This window comes from Plectrocnemia conspersa, unplaced genomic scaffold (genome assembly GCF_051122295.1).
Source record: "Plectrocnemia conspersa isolate PC_06_02 unplaced genomic scaffold, ASM5112229v1 ptg000013l, whole genome shotgun sequence".
Taxonomy (NCBI): domain Eukaryota; kingdom Metazoa; phylum Arthropoda; class Insecta; order Trichoptera; family Polycentropodidae; genus Plectrocnemia; species Plectrocnemia conspersa.
In genome coordinates, this window is record NW_028277177.1 from 1,252,567 (window position 1) to 1,273,653 (window position 21,087).

Below are 21,087 nucleotides of genomic sequence, written 5' to 3' on the forward strand. Positions count from 1 at the left end.
CGGCAACCCAGCATGGAGGGCGCTAGTGTCGGGGCGGCGGGAGCCGCTGTCAGCGGCGCGAGACGAGCGACGAACGACGGCGCGGGGAGAGGGGGCAGCAAGAAGTGCTTCCGATGCGGTGGCCCACATCTGCAACGAGACTGCAAGACGAGGGTGGAATGCTGGTCGTGCGGTGGGTCGGGCCATTTTCAACGCGATTGCCCGGCGGGAAAAGAGGTCGGGAGGTCCAGTGCGCCGGTGGGTCTCCCAAAGTGAACGTCGCGGCGTTACCGATTGTCCCTGCGACGATCGACGGACGGGCCTCCCGTGCGCTCGTCGATTCGGGATGCGCTCAAACAATAGTGTCGTGCCGGTCGGCAGGAGTAAAAAAGACAAGTGCAGTGACAGTAATAACAGTTGACGGCTCGAGAGTGCGATGCACAGGGACAAAGACAGTGAATCTGACGATCGATGGTCAATCGACGACTGTCGAGTGTCTCGCGATGGAAAATCTGCTGCCCGGCGTGGACATAGTGTGCGGAATGGACGTTATTCGGCAGTTCGGGGGGGTGCAGATTTGCGGTGACAGTGTGCGATTTTTCGGCAAATCGTCGTCTGCGCCGGTCGCGAGGCGCTGGCGAGTGCGAGTCGGTGAGAGACAGATTGAAGCGGCCGCAGCTGCGAGTTTGCCCCCTGCGACAATCAAAGATCGCGATTTTAGCGCAGCGTTCGATGGCGAGTCATGGACGGCGACCTGGAACTGGAAAGACGGTCCTCCGGCGATGCTAAGGAACAACGTCTCTCACTACAGCAGCGTCGAACGAGAGGAACTTCGTGAGAAGTTCACTGCTGAAATGCAGAAGTGGATTGGCGAGGGATGGCTGCAACCATGGAGGGCGGAACAAAGAGGGATTTTGCCGCTGATGGCTGTAGCTCAGCCGAATAAACAAAAAGTTAGGCCGGTACTTGATTATCGCGAACTCAACAAGTTCGTGGAGTGCAACTCGGGGATGGAAGCGCCTGCGTGCGACGAAACTGTGCGCAAGTGGAGGCGAATGAGAGGACCGCTTAAATTGATCGACTTGAAGGCGGCTTATCTACAAGTCAAAGTGGACGAGAGCCTGTGGCGCCACCAGCTGGTATGTTTCGAAGGAAAAACATACTGCCTTACGAGACTCGGCTTTGGACTTAGTAGCGCTCCGAAAATAATGAGTCGAATCGTGGAGTACGTACTATCGCAGGACGCGGAGGTTCGACGAGGGACCGATAATTATATCGACGATATAATTGTGGACGAGAGCATCGTAAAAGCGAGTCGAGTAGAAGCACTCTTGAAGAGATTCGGACTAAAGTCAAAGCCGACGGAGAACCTGGACGGCGGACGAGTGCTGGGATTGGAGGTGAGACGGGACGCAGACGGAGACCTTCGTTTTAGGCGGGGAAACGCCATTCCGACGCTTGAGAGGGGAAATAAAATTACGAGGCGAGTGCTATTCTCCATCTGCGGAAAGTTGGTGGGCCATTATCCGATAGGCAATTGGTTAAGAGTGGCCTGCAGCTTCGTAAAGCGTGCATGCGAAGGCACGTCGTGGGAAGACCTCATCGGTAAACGAGCAGAGAAGGTTATGCGAGAGATCCTGGCCAGAGTGGATGCAGAAGATCCAGTGCGAGGGAAGTGGAACGTTTCGCAAACGGAGCATGGAAGAGTTTGGTGTGACGCGAGCTCGATTGCATACGGTGTGGCGCTCGAAATCGACGGAGAGGTGGTGGAGGACGCAGCTTGGCTTCGGAAACTCACGGATGTCGGACACATCAATGTAGCAGAGCTAGATGCCGTCCTCAAAGGAGTAAACTTGGCCGTCAAATGGGGCATTCGGAAGCTAACAATATTGACAGACTCGGCGACGGTCGTTAGTTGGCTGAACTCCGCGTGTGAGTCGGGACCGAAGGCGAAAGTGTCCGGCGCCGCAGAGATGCTCGTCAGGAGACGACTGGGCGTCCTACGCGAACTGTTTGATGAGTACGGTATGGTCGTAAAAATCACGTTCGTACCTTCTCATAAAAACCGAGCGGACGCCCTAACCAGAGTCAAGAAGTCCTGGGTGGACCAGGTCAGAAGAGCTGAACCAGTCTGCGTCGCCACCATAAAAGAACTGCATGACATGCACCATTTTGGAGTGGAGCGGAGTCTCCACCTCGCGCGTATGGTTGCGCCCAGCGCCACCCGGGGTGAGATCGAGCAGTGCGTACGCCAGTGTCAAACCTGTCAGCTGATCGACCCGCACCCGACGAAGCACGACGAAGGCGCGCTCGGAGTCGAAGAAAACTGGATCAGGCTAGCGATTGACGTTACACACCATCAAGGGTGCCAATATCTCACAGTTGTGGATTGTGGCCCAAGTAGATTTGGACTGTGGAGAAAGTTGCGCTCCGAAACTGCGCTCGAAATCGCGACAAACCTGGAACAAATATTCTCCGAAAGGGGGCCGCCTCAAGAACTTTTAATGGACAACGGAACGGCGTTTCGATCCGAACGAGTAGCCGAGCTGTGTCAGCAATGGAATGTTCGGAGAAGATTCCGAGCAGCATACAGGCCTCAGGGAAACGGAATTGTGGAACGCCACCACCGAACAATCAAGAGAACAGCTGCGAGAAGTGACGTGTCACCGACCCGGGCAGTGTTCTGGTATAATCTTGCACCGAAGGATGGAAAAGACGCCGCCTCTGCACCGGCAAGAATGGTGCATGAATACATATGGAGACACCCGGCGGTAGCGGTTGAGGAACCACCGACGGAGCAGGCGAGATTTGAGGTCAACGAGATGGTACTAGTCAAGCCAGCTCAACCGTCGTGCACGAAGACGTGGGCCAAGGGACGAGTAACAGGCGTGATATCATCAACCAATGTTATCGTAGACGGAATCCCACGGCACGTCTTAGACCTGAGAAGAGCCCCGGAGGAAGAGCATGGCACCAGATTGGTCGAAGGTGCGCTATTGCAGGCATACGGTCCTTCGCCGCATCGAATCCCAGCAGAGGAGGCCCCAACCGACCAAGAAGCCGTTCGCAGACCAGCACGACAGCGACGACGGCCTCGCTATCTCGAGGAATATGTATGATGAGGGCATCAGGAGGGCGTGTGGCATAGTGGCAATACTGCGGTCGCGGGGGCAGTAGTCAGCGGGACGCGGTGCGGGTGCGACGCAACCACAGTTAAATACATATAAAATAATACATTGTATTTTGCAGTTTGATTTGAAAACTGTACGTACCGAATATTTATTTACTAAAAACAACTGTATGCAAACATCACTCTTTATTATCTAATTTAATATGTAATTATAATCTGGAGAAAACCTAAAATATTAACATTATATTTGGCATATTTATAAAGATATCACATAATATAATATCACGCAAACTCGTTTATACTCTTAACTAGAGAAAAAGTTAATGCGATATTCCTAATCATTATTTTTTTTGCTCAGTTTATCAATAAAAAGGAATGCCTACTTTTTTATTTATCATCAATATAACCACTGAAGGCCGGTAAAACATTGTTTCTCAAGTCGCACGCTTGAAAAAACACCGTGCTAATGCTAATACTCTCATACGCATCAGAACTACGTTTCTGCGATCGTGCCACTGAGCCACATTGATTCACCGGGAGCCAGTGCATATACGTACCACCGTTTCAATACAACTGCCTGGTACAAGCTACTATTTACTACCGTTTCAAATTCACGTAATTTTTTTTATTCATAATAAAAATTAACGAATAATTCCAGCAGTCCTTTTTTCTTACATAAATTAGAAATTGACACAGCGTTTTTAAACTCGCATAATAAACTAGCGGTATTATCAACCGAATGAAAAATAATTTCATTTTACTGATAGTATTTTATAAAGAACAATTATTTGGTTTACATAGTTATTACAATATATAGGTAATTAGTGCACGAGGCAGCACCGGTGGTTGCGAGTCCGTCAAAGTCGCTAAGAGAGATATCCACATCAGTGTTACCAGAGTGCCAAGTTTTGCCCATAATAAAACTTAAATAAACACATACATAAATGGACCTCTTACATGCTGATTGATTTTAATTTGAAATCTACAAAAGAGAGGGTTATTAGTAGAGAATTATTTTCTATTATTTTTTACTTTGTCAGTTACTTTTGCTAGTGTAGAACGAACTATAAAAGAAATTCAATTAATCAATCTAAACTCAGTGAACTTGCTATATTTTTCTTTTTCGCAGCTGTGTTAGATATTGATATTTAAAACGATTTTTCAAGTTCGGATTAACCGGTGACGAAGATAGGTACAGATTAAGATTGACCTATGTTAAAATACCAGGTACTTTGCATTAGACACGAATATGAACCATCTTTTCGAAATGATTTGAAAGTAGGACGTTTTGACTAAATAGATAATAGGCCTTCGCAGATTTTTATAATAATTATCTTTATTAATCGAAATAAATACAATAAAGTAATATAAGTAAAAAATATATTAGGTATTATTTTTGAAGAGAATAAAAAATTGCGCAATCGATGTATGGCCGCAATCTGAAATGTTATGGTCCAGAGCGTGTTTATTCTGCAGGCGCTGGGGGCGGCGTCGGAGTGTCGCTCCGACGGCCCGCGCCCTGCGCCCCATGGCGACCCGACAGACCCCGCGTCGCGCGTGGCGCTCCCGCGGCCTCGCGCTCGCCTTGCTCGTCGCGCTTCGTTTTGCAGGTATTCCGTTTTGATTCATAAAATCGACTCGCACTCTTGAAAGGATCGCCATTTTTTCTGACTGAAAACTTATTTTGTCTTTCAGAGATTGGAAGTTTTCATATAGTGAAAGAGCCTTTAGACATCACTGCCCCGATCCGTAGCACAGTCGTGTTAGACTGTACGGCGAGCAACCCTTCGGTCTCGCTCGCCTGGAGATACTCGACGACGCAGATTCTCGAAGATGAGCACCGCCTCGACTTAGCGGACGATCAGTATAGGTATTACTCATTTGTATACCGATTAAAGACAAATACCTTCACGCTTAATCGTTAAACATCCATTGTGATGGTAAAGAGAATATTAATATTTATGCAATCGCTTTCTTGTTGATCAACACCGTTTTTATTCCATGAACCACCTCTAAATATTTTATTGTGCTAATGTTTTTATAAGCATCGAGTATAATTAAATCTATTATATTTTTAATTAAATTATAATTTGATTGATTTTTATTATTTTTAGATGATATCTAATAAATATATTTGATATTTGCAAATTTTTACCACCTGGCTTGCAATTATAATATATTTTTATTTTTATTTACTTTTAACATTCTTATCAAATTGATAATAAACACACCTTTATATACATAACGTCGGTATCTAAAAGTATATGTATTTTTTATTACTTTTAATCTAATAAAAACGAGATATTATAGAATATTCTCTTCAAGAAAATCTTTACTAAAAAGTTTAGATTTAATAAGGTATATCACAAGCTGTCATTCAACGGCAATGCATCTTTCTGTGTCGTTAAATAATAAAGATTTGCTAGATTGTGCTATTATTTTTTAGAACTCAATTAAGCAATGGCTCTTTACAACTATATTCAATCGGTGATGGTGCTCCTATTGGCAACTATCAATGCGTTTGTACAGACGAAGCCATCGGTAAGATTGTGTCCAGGGTCGCCACGGTCAATATACCCAGTGAGTCAATTTACACATTTACATACATTACAACAAACTTGGTGCACATATTAATTAAAACATTTTTCAGCTTTGCCTGGATTCATTTCCGAGCCGCGCGATCTCAGCCTTTATCCCGGACAAAGCGCGTTTTTTACGTGCGCCGTCCGCGGAACGTTCTCGACGGGATTGCCCCTACGCTCAAGAATGAAAATCACCAACCCTAATGCTCACAATTTAAAAGTATGCACCGTCTATATTACCTAATGACGTATTGAATAAATTTCATTTATATTTTTAATCGATATTCAGATACAATGGTTGAAAAATGAAACTTCGTTCGTCTTGGACGAATCTAGAATGTCGGTTCTCCCGTCAGGCGCTTTAGAGATCGATTTGGTCACTCGTCAAGACCAAGGCAGCTATCAATGCAACGTATCGTTATTAGGCAGCATGGATTTTAGGTATGTTCATATAAATAGAATGCTGAAAAAGTAGTGATCCCAAATAATTGTGATCAAAATTGCAGGATAAGTAGTAAAGGACATCTTAGTATAAAAAGGGATCTTATTTTATCCGAAACTATCACGGCGCCGAGGTTCATAGCCGAACCGAGATCTCAGACCGTCATCGAAGGATCCGCCGTGACGTTGGATTGTGCAGCTCTGGGAAATCCCAATCCCGATATTATTTGGTTAAAAAACGGAGCCAATATCGATCTAAAGTATTTTATTGTTTTAAATTCATGATATATTTTTTTTAATAATTGCTAATTTATATGTAATGTTTCAGCTTATTGGATAGCAGATTTCAGTTATTAGGTCCTGGTGTTTTGTATATTAGTTCAATTCAAGAATCTGACTCTGGACATTATCAATGTCGCGCCGATAATAGAGAGGAATCGTTGGATTCGACAGCAGTGTTAGAAGTTCAAGTATGATTTTTATAATTATTAGCAAAAAATTGTAAATCAATCTTACTTGCAAAATTTGAAAATATATTCAGAGACTACATTTTGTGAGTTTATATAAATACTAAAAATCTTAATGCAATGGTCGAAATATTAAAAAAGCTTGAATGACGTTTAAATATCATTTCGGTGAAATCGTATCAAAATACATTTTCACTGGGAGATATATTTTTTTACCAATGAAAATATAATTTATCTGGCAGGTACTAGTAAAATTATATGACTTCAACTTATCCATATGTAGTAATATATACATTTAAATACTTATCGTTATTTATTTACATGCAATGTATAAATGTTGCAGTGAATGTATATTTTTAAGTAAAGTTATATATTTCACTAGTTGCAGTGGGAACGCTCGGTAACGAGTGTTCCCACTGTCAAATTTGTCTGGAAAAATGTGTGTAATTTAATTAAATACTATGAATCTTAATGAAATGGAAATATTAAAATCACTCCCCTGGAAAAAGCTTCTCAAATAGATTGCTGTTGTCACTAAATGAAGACCTCTAGTCAATAACATGCTATCTGACATAAACATCTTGAATACACATTCTTTCTATTTTACAATGCTATTTATTAATGATGAACATACATTGCTCAAATTTATTATTAAATCGTCACTAACATTTTTTTTTAAACATAAGTGTTTTTTTAAAAATACAACAATATTTAAAAACAGTAAAATATTTAAAGTATTTATTAATACGTATATTTTTTTCTATGGTCAGTGAATATACATATTATAATATTTTATTATTTATTTTTAGGTGCCTCCGAGATTTATAAAAAAGCCTTCCAATAAAGTGGCGATGGAGAGAGAAGACATTGAATTCGAGTGCGAAGTTTACGGCAAGCCTGAACCGACTGTTCGATGGCTAAAGAATAGCGAAATAATTACACCAAACAATCACGAAATGGCATTCGTAAACGGATACAATCTGAGAATCCAAGGACTGCTGATACAGGACGCCGGTATATATCAATGCGTAGCTACAAATATCGTAGGAAATATCCAAGCTTCGGCCAGACTAGAGATCAACACAGGTATTGGATCGTTAATGTAACTTTTTTTTTTTATTATTTATTTTATTATTATTATTTTTTTTAACCTCATCCTTTCCGTTCCTGTTTGTGTTTATTTTAATTTTAATATAATTAGTGATTAAAAGCGATAAAACGAGTAAGAGTAAAAAAGTTGAGAGCGACGTTTCGACACATCAGTATTACGCCGATAATCCGTATTTAGAAAGATCACAATCCAAACCAAAGTCTAGAATCATTCCGAACACGCACGACATATTCAACAGTCTCAAGTCGGCGGACATCCGAGACACGGATGACACTACGTCAGATTACTCGGATAACGACCAAGACTCTACTAACACTGATTCCTCGCTAATAAAGTCTGTCCTTGCGTTCTACCCGAACACAGGTACCAGAGAGTCGGACTTCGACGGCGTTGGACTCGGCGAAGACGATTCGGACGGCGAAAGGCTGCCGCCGAGCGAACCGCTCGATCTTAGGGCTGTTATTATTAAGCCTCGATTTGTGACGCTGAGTTGGAACGAGCCGTTGTCGCCAAATGGAGATATCGAAGCATACACTGTGTTGTATAAAATCAGCGATTCGGAACGGTAATTTTATACTTAATTCTTTATGGCAATAAAGTGCATCATTGTATTATGACTCTTATTTTTAGTGAAAGAATGATGAACACGACTAGAAAGAATGTTCACGAGATGAACATATCGCAGCTTCAACCTAACACCGCTTATCAGTTTAGAGTCGTGGCTTATAATAAAAATGGAGCCGGAAAGAGCACTCAAGTAAATTATAAATTTTATTATTATTAACTAGTATAGTACTCATTTTATGATGATATAGATTCGTTCAACTAGATCCAATAATATAATATAACTTTTTACGATATGTTGTACGGCATATATTTTTATTGCGCCGGAATAGTCATAAATCAGGTGTCAGTATCGGGCGGCGGAGTCGAATGCGAAAGAGTCCTGGTCAATCAAATAATCTTTCACCACGGCAGATATTTTTGCGCACCATTTTGAAATTTGTTAATATATGGGGGCACCTATTCAAGCCATATTTTTTAAAAATACATTAGACATGCCTAATATAGAGCAAATGTGTCTCTTTTACTTACTTACATATGACAAAAAAATCGGTCTGCCCAAGTTTTTCGTAAATAGTGTGGCCGATTTTTCAGCCCTCTGGCATTAAAATGGTTATGGGTCAAATTGCGTTTTTTTTCTCGGAAGATGGATGTTTTTTTATCTGCCATAAAAATACAATTAGGTAATTGAATCAATATTTTTATATATAATAAATAAATTTAGCTAAAATAACCATTAATAATAAATATATGTATTAATTCATAACTATGTTTATGTATGATATTTTCATAGGTCTTGGATATTACTACGCAGTCTGAAGACCAATATTTGGGACCTCCCACAGATTTCAATGTCACCATTCTCGGTCCGCAAATAGCAGAAGTATCGTGGCAGCCGCCTAATCCGGTTCCAGGCGCCAAAATAACTGTTGATAAATATCAACTTTTTTATTCAGAGGTAATAAACAAAAAAAGCCTTTATTTATGAACGTATTTTACCATTTTCTATTGTATTTGTTTAGATCGTAAGTGGAGACGAAACATACGCTATAACATCAGAGTTAAAACATCGATTGACAGATTTGAGACCTTTCACTGAATATGCGATTCGAGCTGTGGCTTTACCCGTTGGCGCCGAAGCGGACGTATACGAAGCCGCCGGTGCTCCGACAGAACAAATCGTGTTTAAAACACCAGGCGATAGTCCTTCGGCGCCTCCTTTGAATGTCACGTTGGAATCGCAGACCAGCACTGTGAGTGACAGCATTTATTTAGTTATGTATTATATATAAATGACAGATATGTGAACATATATGTTTTATTTTTAGACTATGATGGTAAATTGGGAAGCACCTCCTATCGATACACAAAACGGCGATATTACTGGCTATAAGATTAAATATAAAAAATTCAGTAAGAAGAAAGCTGAGACTCTAACGACGGCGGCCGATGTTAGGAACGTGACTTTGAAGGATCTGGATCGTAAATCGACTTATCAAGTATATAATTTTGTTTTATTAAAAATATACGCTTTGAAGTATGATATTATAAATGTGTTGTTTTAATCTAGGTTAGGATTTGTGCTTTTAATATAAACGGAACTGGTCCGTATACGAATTGGAGCAACGTCGATACTCTGCAGAACGATTTAGACGAATCGCAAGTGCCAGATGTGCCTAGTCCGCTTAAAGGTAATTGATGATTAATATTGATTAGATCCGATGGATTTTAATGGATTTTTTTTATAGCGACCCCTGGTTCCAATTACATTACCGTGTCTTGGGCGCCGCCGCGGAGCCAAATGGTCAAAATACGAGGATACAGTCTCGGTTGGGGGAAAGGAGTGCCCGATGAGTACTATGAAATCATTTCAGAGTCTATCAGATATTATACGATACGAAATTTGGAACAAAACTCTGATTACGTCATATCCTTGAGAGCCACGAATAAGGTCGGAGACGGTCAACCGGTGTACGCCAACGTTAAAACACTGGATAAAGTCGAATCTGTGAACGGCGAAGACTCTGAATACATCGGTATGTTGCCGGGAGCTCCGGTGCCGAACATGCCCAATTCTCCTTTGCCTTTGATTCCTCCCGTCGGATTGAAAGCTGACATTTTAAGCGACACGACGGCCGTGTTGTATTGGACGGACACAACTCTTCCTAAATCGCAGGTGAAGAATCGCTAAAGTAACTACCGATGAGATATTCCCTGGTTGTGATAATGTAATGTATTTTGTTTCAGATCATAACCGATCAGAGGTACTATGTGGTGAGATATTGCTCTGTGGGATCTCAGCGTCATAAATCAGTCAACTGTACAAATTTAAACTGCATGATCGATGAATTGAAACCAAATACGCCGTACGAGTTCACTGTAAAAGTTGTGAAAGGTATGTTTCATTTAAACATGGAAGTAGTGAATCCATTACATCAGTGATTAGCAACATTTTTTTTGTGTCGGACCACAACTGAAAACTATAAGCTATACGGGCCGCAACTTGTACACAAAAATGAGTTGTGATTAGGGTTGCCAACATTATAAAGCTCTAAACCGGGACAGCTTTAAAAAAAAGGTTATCACGGAAATATTTTTGTTTATTTAGGGATGCTTCAGGAACCTAAAAAAGGTCATCTTAGACATTTTCAATTCTGGGACTGTTGACAACCCTAGTTGAGATTAGATTCATTTAGAATAGAATAATATATTAATACATACATATATAAGGCTATTATTTTTTATTTAACTTTTCAAATACATTTCTAAAAACCGCATATGTATTACATAATAGTAACACATTCGCGTCCGGGCTTAAATTAATAAAACTACTTACTGTGGTGGGGCCATTTTGCAAATTTGCATTGTCTTCGGAAAAAAATCATAATTTATAAACGTAATTAAAAAAAAATTTTGGCGCCATTTCCTCATCATTTTCCAAAAAATTAAATAAATATATATTTTTTATTGGTTCTCAATTTTTGTTACCCACATTTTGTTTTTGAATTTTATTCTAAATTTTGATAAAATCATTTTAAAAACTTTGCTAAAGTTGTGAATTGCGTTATATTTTTATTATTCAATGTGAATAAATAAATTAAATATTCGATGGTTCTCAATCTATATTCTTGTATTTATTAGATTTTTTTTAAGAAGAATGATAATTTACAAACGTGGGATATTGAATTTAGTATATTCATAATTAAATATATGCAAATAAATAACTTTAAGGTAGTTCTTAATCTGTGTTCTGTATATTTATTTATATTTTTTATGAAAAACTAATATTTTTCAAATTCGTGAGCTTTTTAAGAAAAGTTGTTTCTTCATAATTTGATATTTTTTTATATTTCACATGGATTGGTGAGGTTGTTTTTTTCGCTCGCCAATAGAAATTAACGAGAATCAAAGATTTCTAACCCCTCCCCCCCCCCCTCCGTCACTTTATGAAAAACCTTAATAACTTGAATTCAAACCGGTTTTTGGAAAAGTCATACAGTATATTGATAATTTAATGTATTTAAATAAATTTTTATATGATGGTTCTCAATCTGTGTTCCGTATAATTTGTCTTAGGAAAATAATCAACTTTAAACTAGTAAGAATTAAAATAAATATATGCGCGTTTTGTTTAAATTTTATTTTTTGAAAATTTGAAAATTTTGATAAAATTTAAAAGTTGGTAAAATTTTGAATTGAATTAGATTTTTATTATTCAATGTAAATAAATTAATTATGTATTCGATGGCTCTCAATCTATATTCTTGTGTTAATTAGATTTGTTTTATAGAAAACTGATGATTTCCAAACGTGTGGGGGTTAATAAAAATATTGAATTTTGTATATTCATAATTAAATATATACAAATAAATAACTTTTCATAACTGTTCATTAGGTTTTTTTTTTAAGAGTTGTAAAAAAATGTTTTTGCTATATACACAAATACGTACAAATAAATAATTTTTAGATGGTACTCAATCTGTGTTCAAAACAGTGAAAGCTTTCAAACGTGCGGCCGTTTTGAAATTAAACAACATAATTTGGTTTATTTATAATTAAATAAATACATATCAATCACTTATTATTAAATTTTTACTTATATTTCTCCATATTTTTTTTTGACTGAGTTGATGATAAAACAGAATTTCGGAAATAATAAATAATTTTTAGGCTAAATAGTATGAATAAAAATTTAACTCAATTATTTTTGTTGTTTTCTTTATTAGGTACATTTTTAAATGGCAAAAATTAAATTTAGAAATACAAAATGACATGTCAAAAACTTTAATTGTGAAAAAATATTTTTAAAAAAATCGCAGCAATTTTTTTATTTCTGTCCCGCGAAACATAATTCGAAATCTGACCCACAATCAATCGATCATTTCCCAGAATCAGTTAATATTCTTAACTGTTGTTTATATTACCGAGAAAACATTACATATGACTTAAATAAATTTGTGATTGTGAAAAAGGGTTTATTTTCAATTTATGTAATTAATTAAAAAGTATCGGCGGGCCGCAGGTTGCTCATCGCTGCACTACATAGTAGTATCATACTAATGACATTTTATTATAAATTTATTCAATAGGCATAAGGGAATCGCCATGGTCAATGGTTGTGGTAAACAACACTTTAGAATCGTCGCCGGCTTCTCCACCCCGAGATTTGACTGTTTCGAAGGCTTCCGACGGTAGCTCTTCTTCGCTCCAGTTGCAATGGCAACCGCCTTATAAAGCCAACGGAGTCATAACAGGTATAAAGTTAGAATATATTTATATGTAGGAAGAGTAATTTGACAATATTTATATTTATTATTTTAAGGCTATGTGATTTCGTATACGACCGATCGGTCGCGTAGAGACCGGGAGTGGATAGTCCAAGCTGTGGTCGGAGGAGGAACTTCTGCTTTGGTGCGATCGTTGAAATCTTCGACTACCTATCACTTTAAAGTTCAAGCTAGAAATGCATTAGGCTACGGTCCGTTTTCTCCGACTAGTTCGTTCACGACTCCAGAGGGCAGCGATAAGGATGAAGGAGGAATGTTCGGAAGCAGTAGAGGTATTTATATAATTTATATTTATTTATATCAATTCAATTGAATTAAAATGACGTTTTTTTATGTCTCTTAATTATTCAATTTTTTCTACCAAAAATCAATATTTTCAACTATGACTTCTTGTATTTGTTTGAAATATCGGTGACCCTATTGGCGTTACACACGAAGCTTGTATTTAATATTTGAAAAAATGTGTACACCAGTGCTCTTACGGCATTAAATAGTTAACTTCTAAACACATTGAATATTTTATATTATTCTAAAATAATTGAAAAAAATTGATACCCAAAATTCCAGATACAAAAAAATTCGTGTCAAGACAGTGTTTACAGATTTTTTTCTATGAATATATCCCACATATCATACCTTGTAAATTTTCAAATCAGTTATCATAAAACTGTGAATCGCGTACCATGAAATATTTATAATGTAGTATTATATTATCACATAGTACCTTATAACGTAGTATTCCTATAACAAAGTCCCAATCTCTATGCTATAGGGGGCTACATATGGAAAAGTTGAAATCATGTAATTTTACTAGCACCTGCAAAATAAAATATATTTTCATTGGTAAAAATATATGTACCGGTGAAAATGTATTCCGATATGATTTCACTGAAAAATTAAAAAAAAATATTTTCAGGATATATTCGAGACTTTTCTTATAACCTGAAAATTTCTGATTTAAAATCAGGGACGTCATTTCAATTTTTTTTTCAATATTCGATAGTATTTAATTAAATGACTTGCATTTTTCTGTCAAATTTAAACATTTTTTCGCTGTCAACAGTATCAAAGTTGGTGCGAATATCGCAACGTAAATCGACCGTGAAGTGTTAAAAATAAAAAAATATTGTAGAGGTCACGAAGTTTGATATTTGTTGTTTTAAAAATAAGTAAAAGTATTTCATCATAATCTGTATCGTTTTTATTTTTAAAATATGTATATTTGGTGATTCTAAACATAAATTTATTTTTTATTTTATTGGTACGCAATCCACAAATTGGTGTTTACTGATTTATTATTATAAATATAAAAAACGATTATTGTATTGTATTGATGTATTTTAAATTTGACGTTTAAACGTTATAACTAATTATAAAGTTATGATGGTTTAAAAAAATTATTATAGGTTCAGCCCGGTCGCATGGCTGCATTTTTAGGAATAATGCCCGGTATGCAATGTGTGTAAAAAAACTTTTTGTATTCAGATTAATAATAGAAAATTTTTTTTATATAATTTTCTTGTCAGAGACAATACTGTTTCTTCTTCTTTGATGGACTATTTTTAAAACCAATATATACGCTCTTTGGTCACATAGTTTCTAATGAAATGCATAATCTTTTTTATGTATTTTTAACTAGATTATATTTTAGATATTACATCAATAACTTGCAGCGATGATCTAATATAATTTCTTTTGAATTTTTAGAGCCAAACCACAATCACTCAATGCTGATGTATTCGATCGTCGGAACCATATCGGTTGTCGTTTTGGCCGGAGTCATAATTATGATGGTTATATGCTGTCGTCGATCGTCTCCGAATCCACCCACCAGTCCCGATTCCAGGAGCAAGAGCACCTATCAAAAATCGAGCGCCTCGAACATCAAACCGCCCGATCTGTGGATACATCACGATCAGATGGAACTGAAACAAATGGATAAATCTCATCACGGCTCATCGGGCGACGGCGGTTCCGGAATGTCTTCCATGTCTTTACCGCGTCCGCCGCCTCCGCGCGACAGTTGCGAGTACGAAACTACAATGGCTGTCACCGGTTCCATACACCATCAATCGGCCACAGGATCTTTAGACAAACGGCATTACGTTCCCACCTACGTCGGTGAGTATTTGATATATTTTAACAATATTGAAACATAAACGTTATTCATCGGATTGATTTTTATTTGCAGCTATGTCGTCGATTAACGCGTGTAGAATCAGCGACGGAGACACAATCGGCTCTTCCACGTTGCGATCTATGTATCCTAGAACACAGTACACTTTAGGGGGCTTGGGATTAGGCACTCGGAATCATATGACGATTGATCAGGTTATTATTTTTTTGTTAAGGTTTAATGTTATTGGATTATTAATTCATAGGTTTATTTTTAGAACACTCCGTTATTATCGGCCGCCGGAAGCTCGCTATCTGGAACTTTGCCTTCTCAATCGTCGATGAGCTCTCTAGGACAAATCGGCGTCAGTCTACCAATGCATAATCAAACGCTCAACAGTCAGATGGGGATTTCTCCAATGTCATGTATGTGTTTTTTTTTTCTATCAGTACTTTTTAAATTGGAAAAATAATTAATTAGTAATCTGTATTTAGGTTCTCAAGCGTCTTGCGGGATCGGTACCGGAAACCAAATGATGCACGGAATGCCATCATCTCCTTCGCCTTCGCCGGCATCGGAAGGCTTTCCGGCAGATGCTAGAGAACGAGAGCAAGGGAATTACGTAGCTTATGAAGCTTTACATCCCCCGTAAGTATATTAACACATTGTTGTCGGGACACGGATTTTTCCGTTTTTGCGGAACTGCTGCTGGACTGCGGGACCCGTAAAAATCCGTTTTTTGTAGTCTGTTGCTAGAAGTCGGCCCACGTGCTTATCCGTGTAATTTGAACTGCATTTTTTTTTGTTGTCAGCAGCTAGATATCACTGCTTTGATATTTAGTAAAGATATTATTTTATTCGTCGTCGCATTTATTACATTTCTACCTAATGTATTGTACTAATTTTGATATTGAATTTTTATTCCGTACAAAAAATTAAATAACGAACTATAAACAATTCCTGTTATCCCAAATATCTTCTATTATGTTCAATTCTATTCAAGATACTTCGAGGAATTACTTTCTACCTGATGTAAAAGAAGGGATGGTTGGGAGTGAGAAAACAAAACAAATTCCAATGAAACTTGACCTGGGGTAGATAACAAGCAACAGTCATTGCGACATCTGTGACTTGTTAAAAAAAAAAAGACATCATTACAGTTACGCGTAAATGTTCGGTCGTTCGGTTGTCTAAAAAATAGTTTTACACCCCGAAATGTTTTCACCCGATAAAAATAAATCTGACGATGAATTTTGTGTGGATAATTTATCTGATTATTGATAATTGGACCAAAAGTGTAGCTATGTATCTTTTGACATACCTCTACACAGAGGTACGTGTTTTTAGAGATATCATACGTTGAAAAACTATTCATAAAAACAGATTGTGCCATATTTTAGTTTTATTTAGTGTTTAATTCGATTTTTTATTACATACATTTTTATAGTACTTTTATGTGCAAAATAAACGCAAGTTTCCAGTGAATATAAAACTGTCAACCTTCATGTTTCTTCTTCATTTGATAGTACTGTTTATGGTAAGTCTGTGTTTAAAATTTCATAATTTTATATTGTATAGTATAAAAGTTATGGCGAGTTTCCGAAAAAAAACGCGGAAATTCTTCGTTTCCGAAAAATTCCGCGGCTGCTAAAAAATGGCCCGCGCCAGGCTTGAAACAATGCGCGAAATCACCCGACAACAATGTGTTAATATTATTATTAATTTAATTGTGAATGTTTCAACATCGATTCATATTGCAGTAGGGATAGTCTCGAAGAAGCTTCTGCAGTAGGATCGCTGGGTAGAACTCACGGTAATACCATGCATCCTTTGAGAAGCTTCAGTGTGCCAGCTCCTCCGTTGAACGAGGCGCCTAACACGCCTCATCATCATAATAAAGGTAATACTTTTTTATATGTTATTTAGAATTTTTAATCATGAATTTATCATCACTTATAGTGTCAGTGACAATTCGTCCTACTAATACGTCACCTTATAAGAAACCTTTCTCGAACCCTCCAAGCATACTGCCTGGCGGTACATTAAATAGACTTCAACAAGGTAAGCTTATTAATAATATATTATATAAAAAGCATTGTTCCAAACCTTCCAATGTACACGAAAATTGTTCATATGTATGTAACCAATTGAGTGATTCAAAAATCTTTTAGATCGATTGATAGTCATATTTTTTTTATAAAAAAAAAATTGGAAGGTTCAAAGCAAACTAGATATTTACAATCTGCTATTCTACAGGAACGTCTGTTAGTCATTCCGCTGAAGAAGTGGAAGCGTTAGCACCGTCTCACTCCACCGAGCGCCTCCATCAAGAGATGGCCAACCTCGAGGGGCTGATGAAAGATTTGAACGCCATCACGGCTAATCAATTCGAATGTTAGCCGCTAATCTGCGACGATGACGTTAATTCTTTATTTTAAAAGTACATACTGTATCGAAGAATTAAGATCTCATATCCGAGTTTTATACTTTTGTATGCCATGATATATATAAAGTGAGAAGTATTTTATTGTAAAAGTTTATATCCGTATATTATATAAACTCGATTCGTCGCTATATGTATCGTGTGAATATTATATAAATATTTAATTGTTGTATATACTATTATATAGTAGGCTCTTTATTATTGAAATTTTAAGGTTATGTATGACATTGAATTTTAGTTTAATTTATATTTATTGTAACGTATCAAATTGGCGATTTTTTCAATTTATTTTTATATACAAACAATCGTGCGTGTGTATGTGTGCATTGTTTGCTTTTCTCGACTATTTAAGACTATTTTTATTTTGTGCAATAATCTTGCCATTATTTCATACATATATTTTTTTACGTCACTACTTATATACACAACTGCCTAATTCAAGCTTTAAATGCGTCGTTTGTTTATCGATACGTGTCTCGTATTCTCTATGTATTAATCGTAATTATTATATAATTGAATTGTATAAATTTTTCCTCTAGCATTTTGTGCTTTACGTTGTGATATCGCATGATTCGATTTATATATTACTATAGGTTACCCGAAATTGCATTTACTTTATCGGCAGCGGAGTGTGTACCCAGTTTTTATTATTTTATTTTTCGGTGCGAAGTGTATGACGTTAGCGTTAAGCGTAAATAATCTCGGACAATATAAACTTCGAGATAAATTATGAGAGCGTTGTAAATTATCTTTTCATATATTTAAACATGCAACAGTACATTCGTTATGTTTCACGCACATAGTAAATATTATAAGTTTTTTTATATACACGTGTTAGAATAAAATTAAAAAAAAAGCAATCGAAGGTTGTTATACGCACGCGCTTGAGATATATCCAATTTTTCGTCTTTTTACGAGTCCTATGTCGTCGGCACTGAGTTTGTTTAAAACACTAATCGAAAGACTGATAGTTATAATTTTATTAATTCTTTTTTATTTTTTAAAAGTATATATTTATGACAATTTTTAGGCATAAACGAGTGTATGCCCGATTTGTAAATTTGTACGAGACGTTAGTTGTTAGCTAGGCTAATTCGTTTCAAACGCATTTTTTCGTATATATCGTTCAAATAAAAGTTTAGCATCTCATCACGCGTTTTTTATCGACGAGCGGTCCAATATTTTTGTAAAAATCGTCATTCCGAATCCTGAAGCCGTACAGAGATGTGATTGGTCGCACTGCCATATGTATGTATAAAACGTTGTAAATATATCTATGTATAATTTACGTTTAAGGTTTTTTATAGCCGTAATCGTATCTGCATGACTCGTGACTTTTTTTATGTAATCATCAATCAGTATTTAATGTTTTTTAATTCTGTATTCGTTTTTTATATTTAATTAATCATATATACATATACAAATTTTTACCTAAATATGAAAAATAGTATTATTTAAAAAAACAATTTTACTTCAACTTCCCTAGTTGTCACATCAAATAGTGCAGGATTTCCCGAACTTATCTTACAAGAAAACAATGAACGGGAGCTGAAATAAATAAGATCTAAGATCACTCTTTGCATGGCAAGCGATCCTAGTACACTGCCATATGTCTGAAAATACTTGTTGCAACATCAAAAACCGCTCCAGGCTCAAATATAAAATATTCATATTATTTGAAAAATTTTAAACTAGTCCAGTGAGCGTCACATCTTCCACTTTTTATCCAAAACACACGGACTCTGGAACTAACACAATCATACGGTAGGAGTTGACAGCCAGTTACTTTTTATTTATTTTTTACAAAATGGGCTGAAATATTTATTTTTATGGCCGGATGTAACACAGACCTTGAAATGAGCATTGCCGCTTCAACAAGAACAAGCGAGACAATGAATATTCTTACACGCATGTATCGCTTCTCCCTCACATTCACAAAAAGAATGCCGGTGCAGTTTTTGGATTCGGTACACTCACAATTCTACATTGTGACTTTTTAAAGATTGAAAATGATCTACCAATGTTCTTCTACATCATTAGAAAGTGATAGTATTGTTGAAACGAAACCGAAGAAAACTGCCCAAAGGAGGTTTGTTTGACATTATGTAATTATAATTTGTCTGGTTTATTTTTTTCTTATAAGCTAAAACTTGCTTTTTATTCATTTTAAGATATTATTCCGATTTTTTAAATATGGATTTACCAATATCATACGTAATGGAGTATTCCTTCCCAAATGCGTCAATTATCATCGAATGTTCTCAAATAATTCGATGAAACCTTCATTATTTAAAAAAAACACCTATTAGCATTTCATCCTGGATTATCAAACGATGACACCGATTTCTTTAAGCAACAGGAATCTATTTCAATTAGGAATAATTTAAATATAAGTGAATCTCATATGATTAAACTATCATATATCCTTTCAAACAGAATTGCTAAGTCCCAAGTATCATACAAAATGGGATTAGATTTAGTAAAACCATCGATTTTAGACGCTATCGATGTAGGTTTTGGCGAACTTTCTTTAACACAGCAATTTTCTTCTCACCCTTTCGGCTTTTAGGGTTTCACGGCTCATTAAAATGCTTTCATTTGACATTGAAAATCAATTAATTGATAAATTAAAAGCAATTCGATTATTTGCTTATCAAATTTTACTAGTTATTAATGATAAAATAATGCATCTGATGTGTGAAGAAGATATTGATTGATTCTGTACAAAAGAAAGTTAATTGTGTAACGAATCTAAGGTCCCGCCTTGATCTTTGATTCTGATGTTTTTTGGTGTTCCTAGTGATTTTGGCTGTTTGATTATTAAATTAAAGTCAAGATTGGAGTGGATTAGAGGTAATGGGTGGGGATGTGATTGATTGGTAGTTGGTGGGTTAGAATAGCGTGTGGGGGATGGTGTTTGGGTCTAGGCTCACTAAGTGCTGTAAGTGAGGTCACTTTCGACCTCGGACTACTTAAAAAAAATATTCGCTGAACGGACTCCTTCGACCTCGGACTTACGCCTCACTTCCTGTACAAGTAATCACCTCCAGAACATGTGCTCAAGGACAAGCACTGACGCCTTCCAGAAGGAGATATTCATAAGGGCCACTGTGTACAGTTCGCTGTACAAACGTCCTCCACAAATCATCAATTAATGCAATCGAAAACATAAAAGCGACTACCCACAACCAGAACGCTTCAATTGTTTATTTAATATTTTTTTGTAGATTTTCATAAATATATGGCTTAAAAAATTAGTATTTTTACTTCCAACTTAACTGTGATTTTATTTTAAATTTTTGTTTTTTAAATGTAGTTAATTGTATTTTAAAATATGTATGTAAATTTATATATATTATATGTATGTAATTTGTATCACTATATAACAAAAATATTTAATTAATTTTTTGTAATGTTTTTAATTGCATTTCTAAATAATATATCATACATGTAAAATTGTTATCAAC

The 21,087-nt window shown here is 36.6% G+C and overlaps 2 protein-coding genes across 2 annotated transcripts; both read left to right on the forward strand.

The window, feature by feature from the left end:
- The first annotated feature begins 110 nt into the window (after window positions 1–110).
- Window positions 111–3,204, forward strand: LOC148226895 (uncharacterized). Its single transcript, XM_088202077.1, has 2 exons — window positions 111–1,067; window positions 1,317–3,204. The coding sequence occupies exons 1-2, from the start codon at window positions 114–116 to the stop codon at window positions 3,096–3,098; spliced, it is 2,736 nt and encodes a 911-aa protein (XP_088058203.1). The 5' UTR covers window positions 111–113; the 3' UTR covers window positions 3,099–3,204.
- Window positions 3,205–4,565: 1,361 nt separating this feature from the next.
- On the forward strand, window positions 4,566–19,056 carry fra (neogenin protein frazzled). Its single transcript, XM_088202075.1, has 25 exons — window positions 4,566–4,719; window positions 4,805–4,979; window positions 5,556–5,689; window positions 5,760–5,911; window positions 5,981–6,132; window positions 6,198–6,392; window positions 6,461–6,602; window positions 7,409–7,685; window positions 7,801–8,275; window positions 8,341–8,467; window positions 9,068–9,232; window positions 9,297–9,527; window positions 9,603–9,773; window positions 9,845–9,965; window positions 10,023–10,450; window positions 10,522–10,669; window positions 12,864–13,028; window positions 13,097–13,333; window positions 14,769–15,182; window positions 15,253–15,392; window positions 15,455–15,602; window positions 15,672–15,825; window positions 16,938–17,077; window positions 17,137–17,238; window positions 17,434–19,056. Exons 1-25 carry the CDS (start codon window positions 4,638–4,640, stop codon window positions 17,574–17,576), a joined length of 4,818 nt encoding a protein of 1,605 aa, XP_088058201.1. The 5' UTR covers window positions 4,566–4,637; the 3' UTR covers window positions 17,577–19,056.
- Window positions 19,057–21,087: the final 2,031 nt, after the last annotated feature.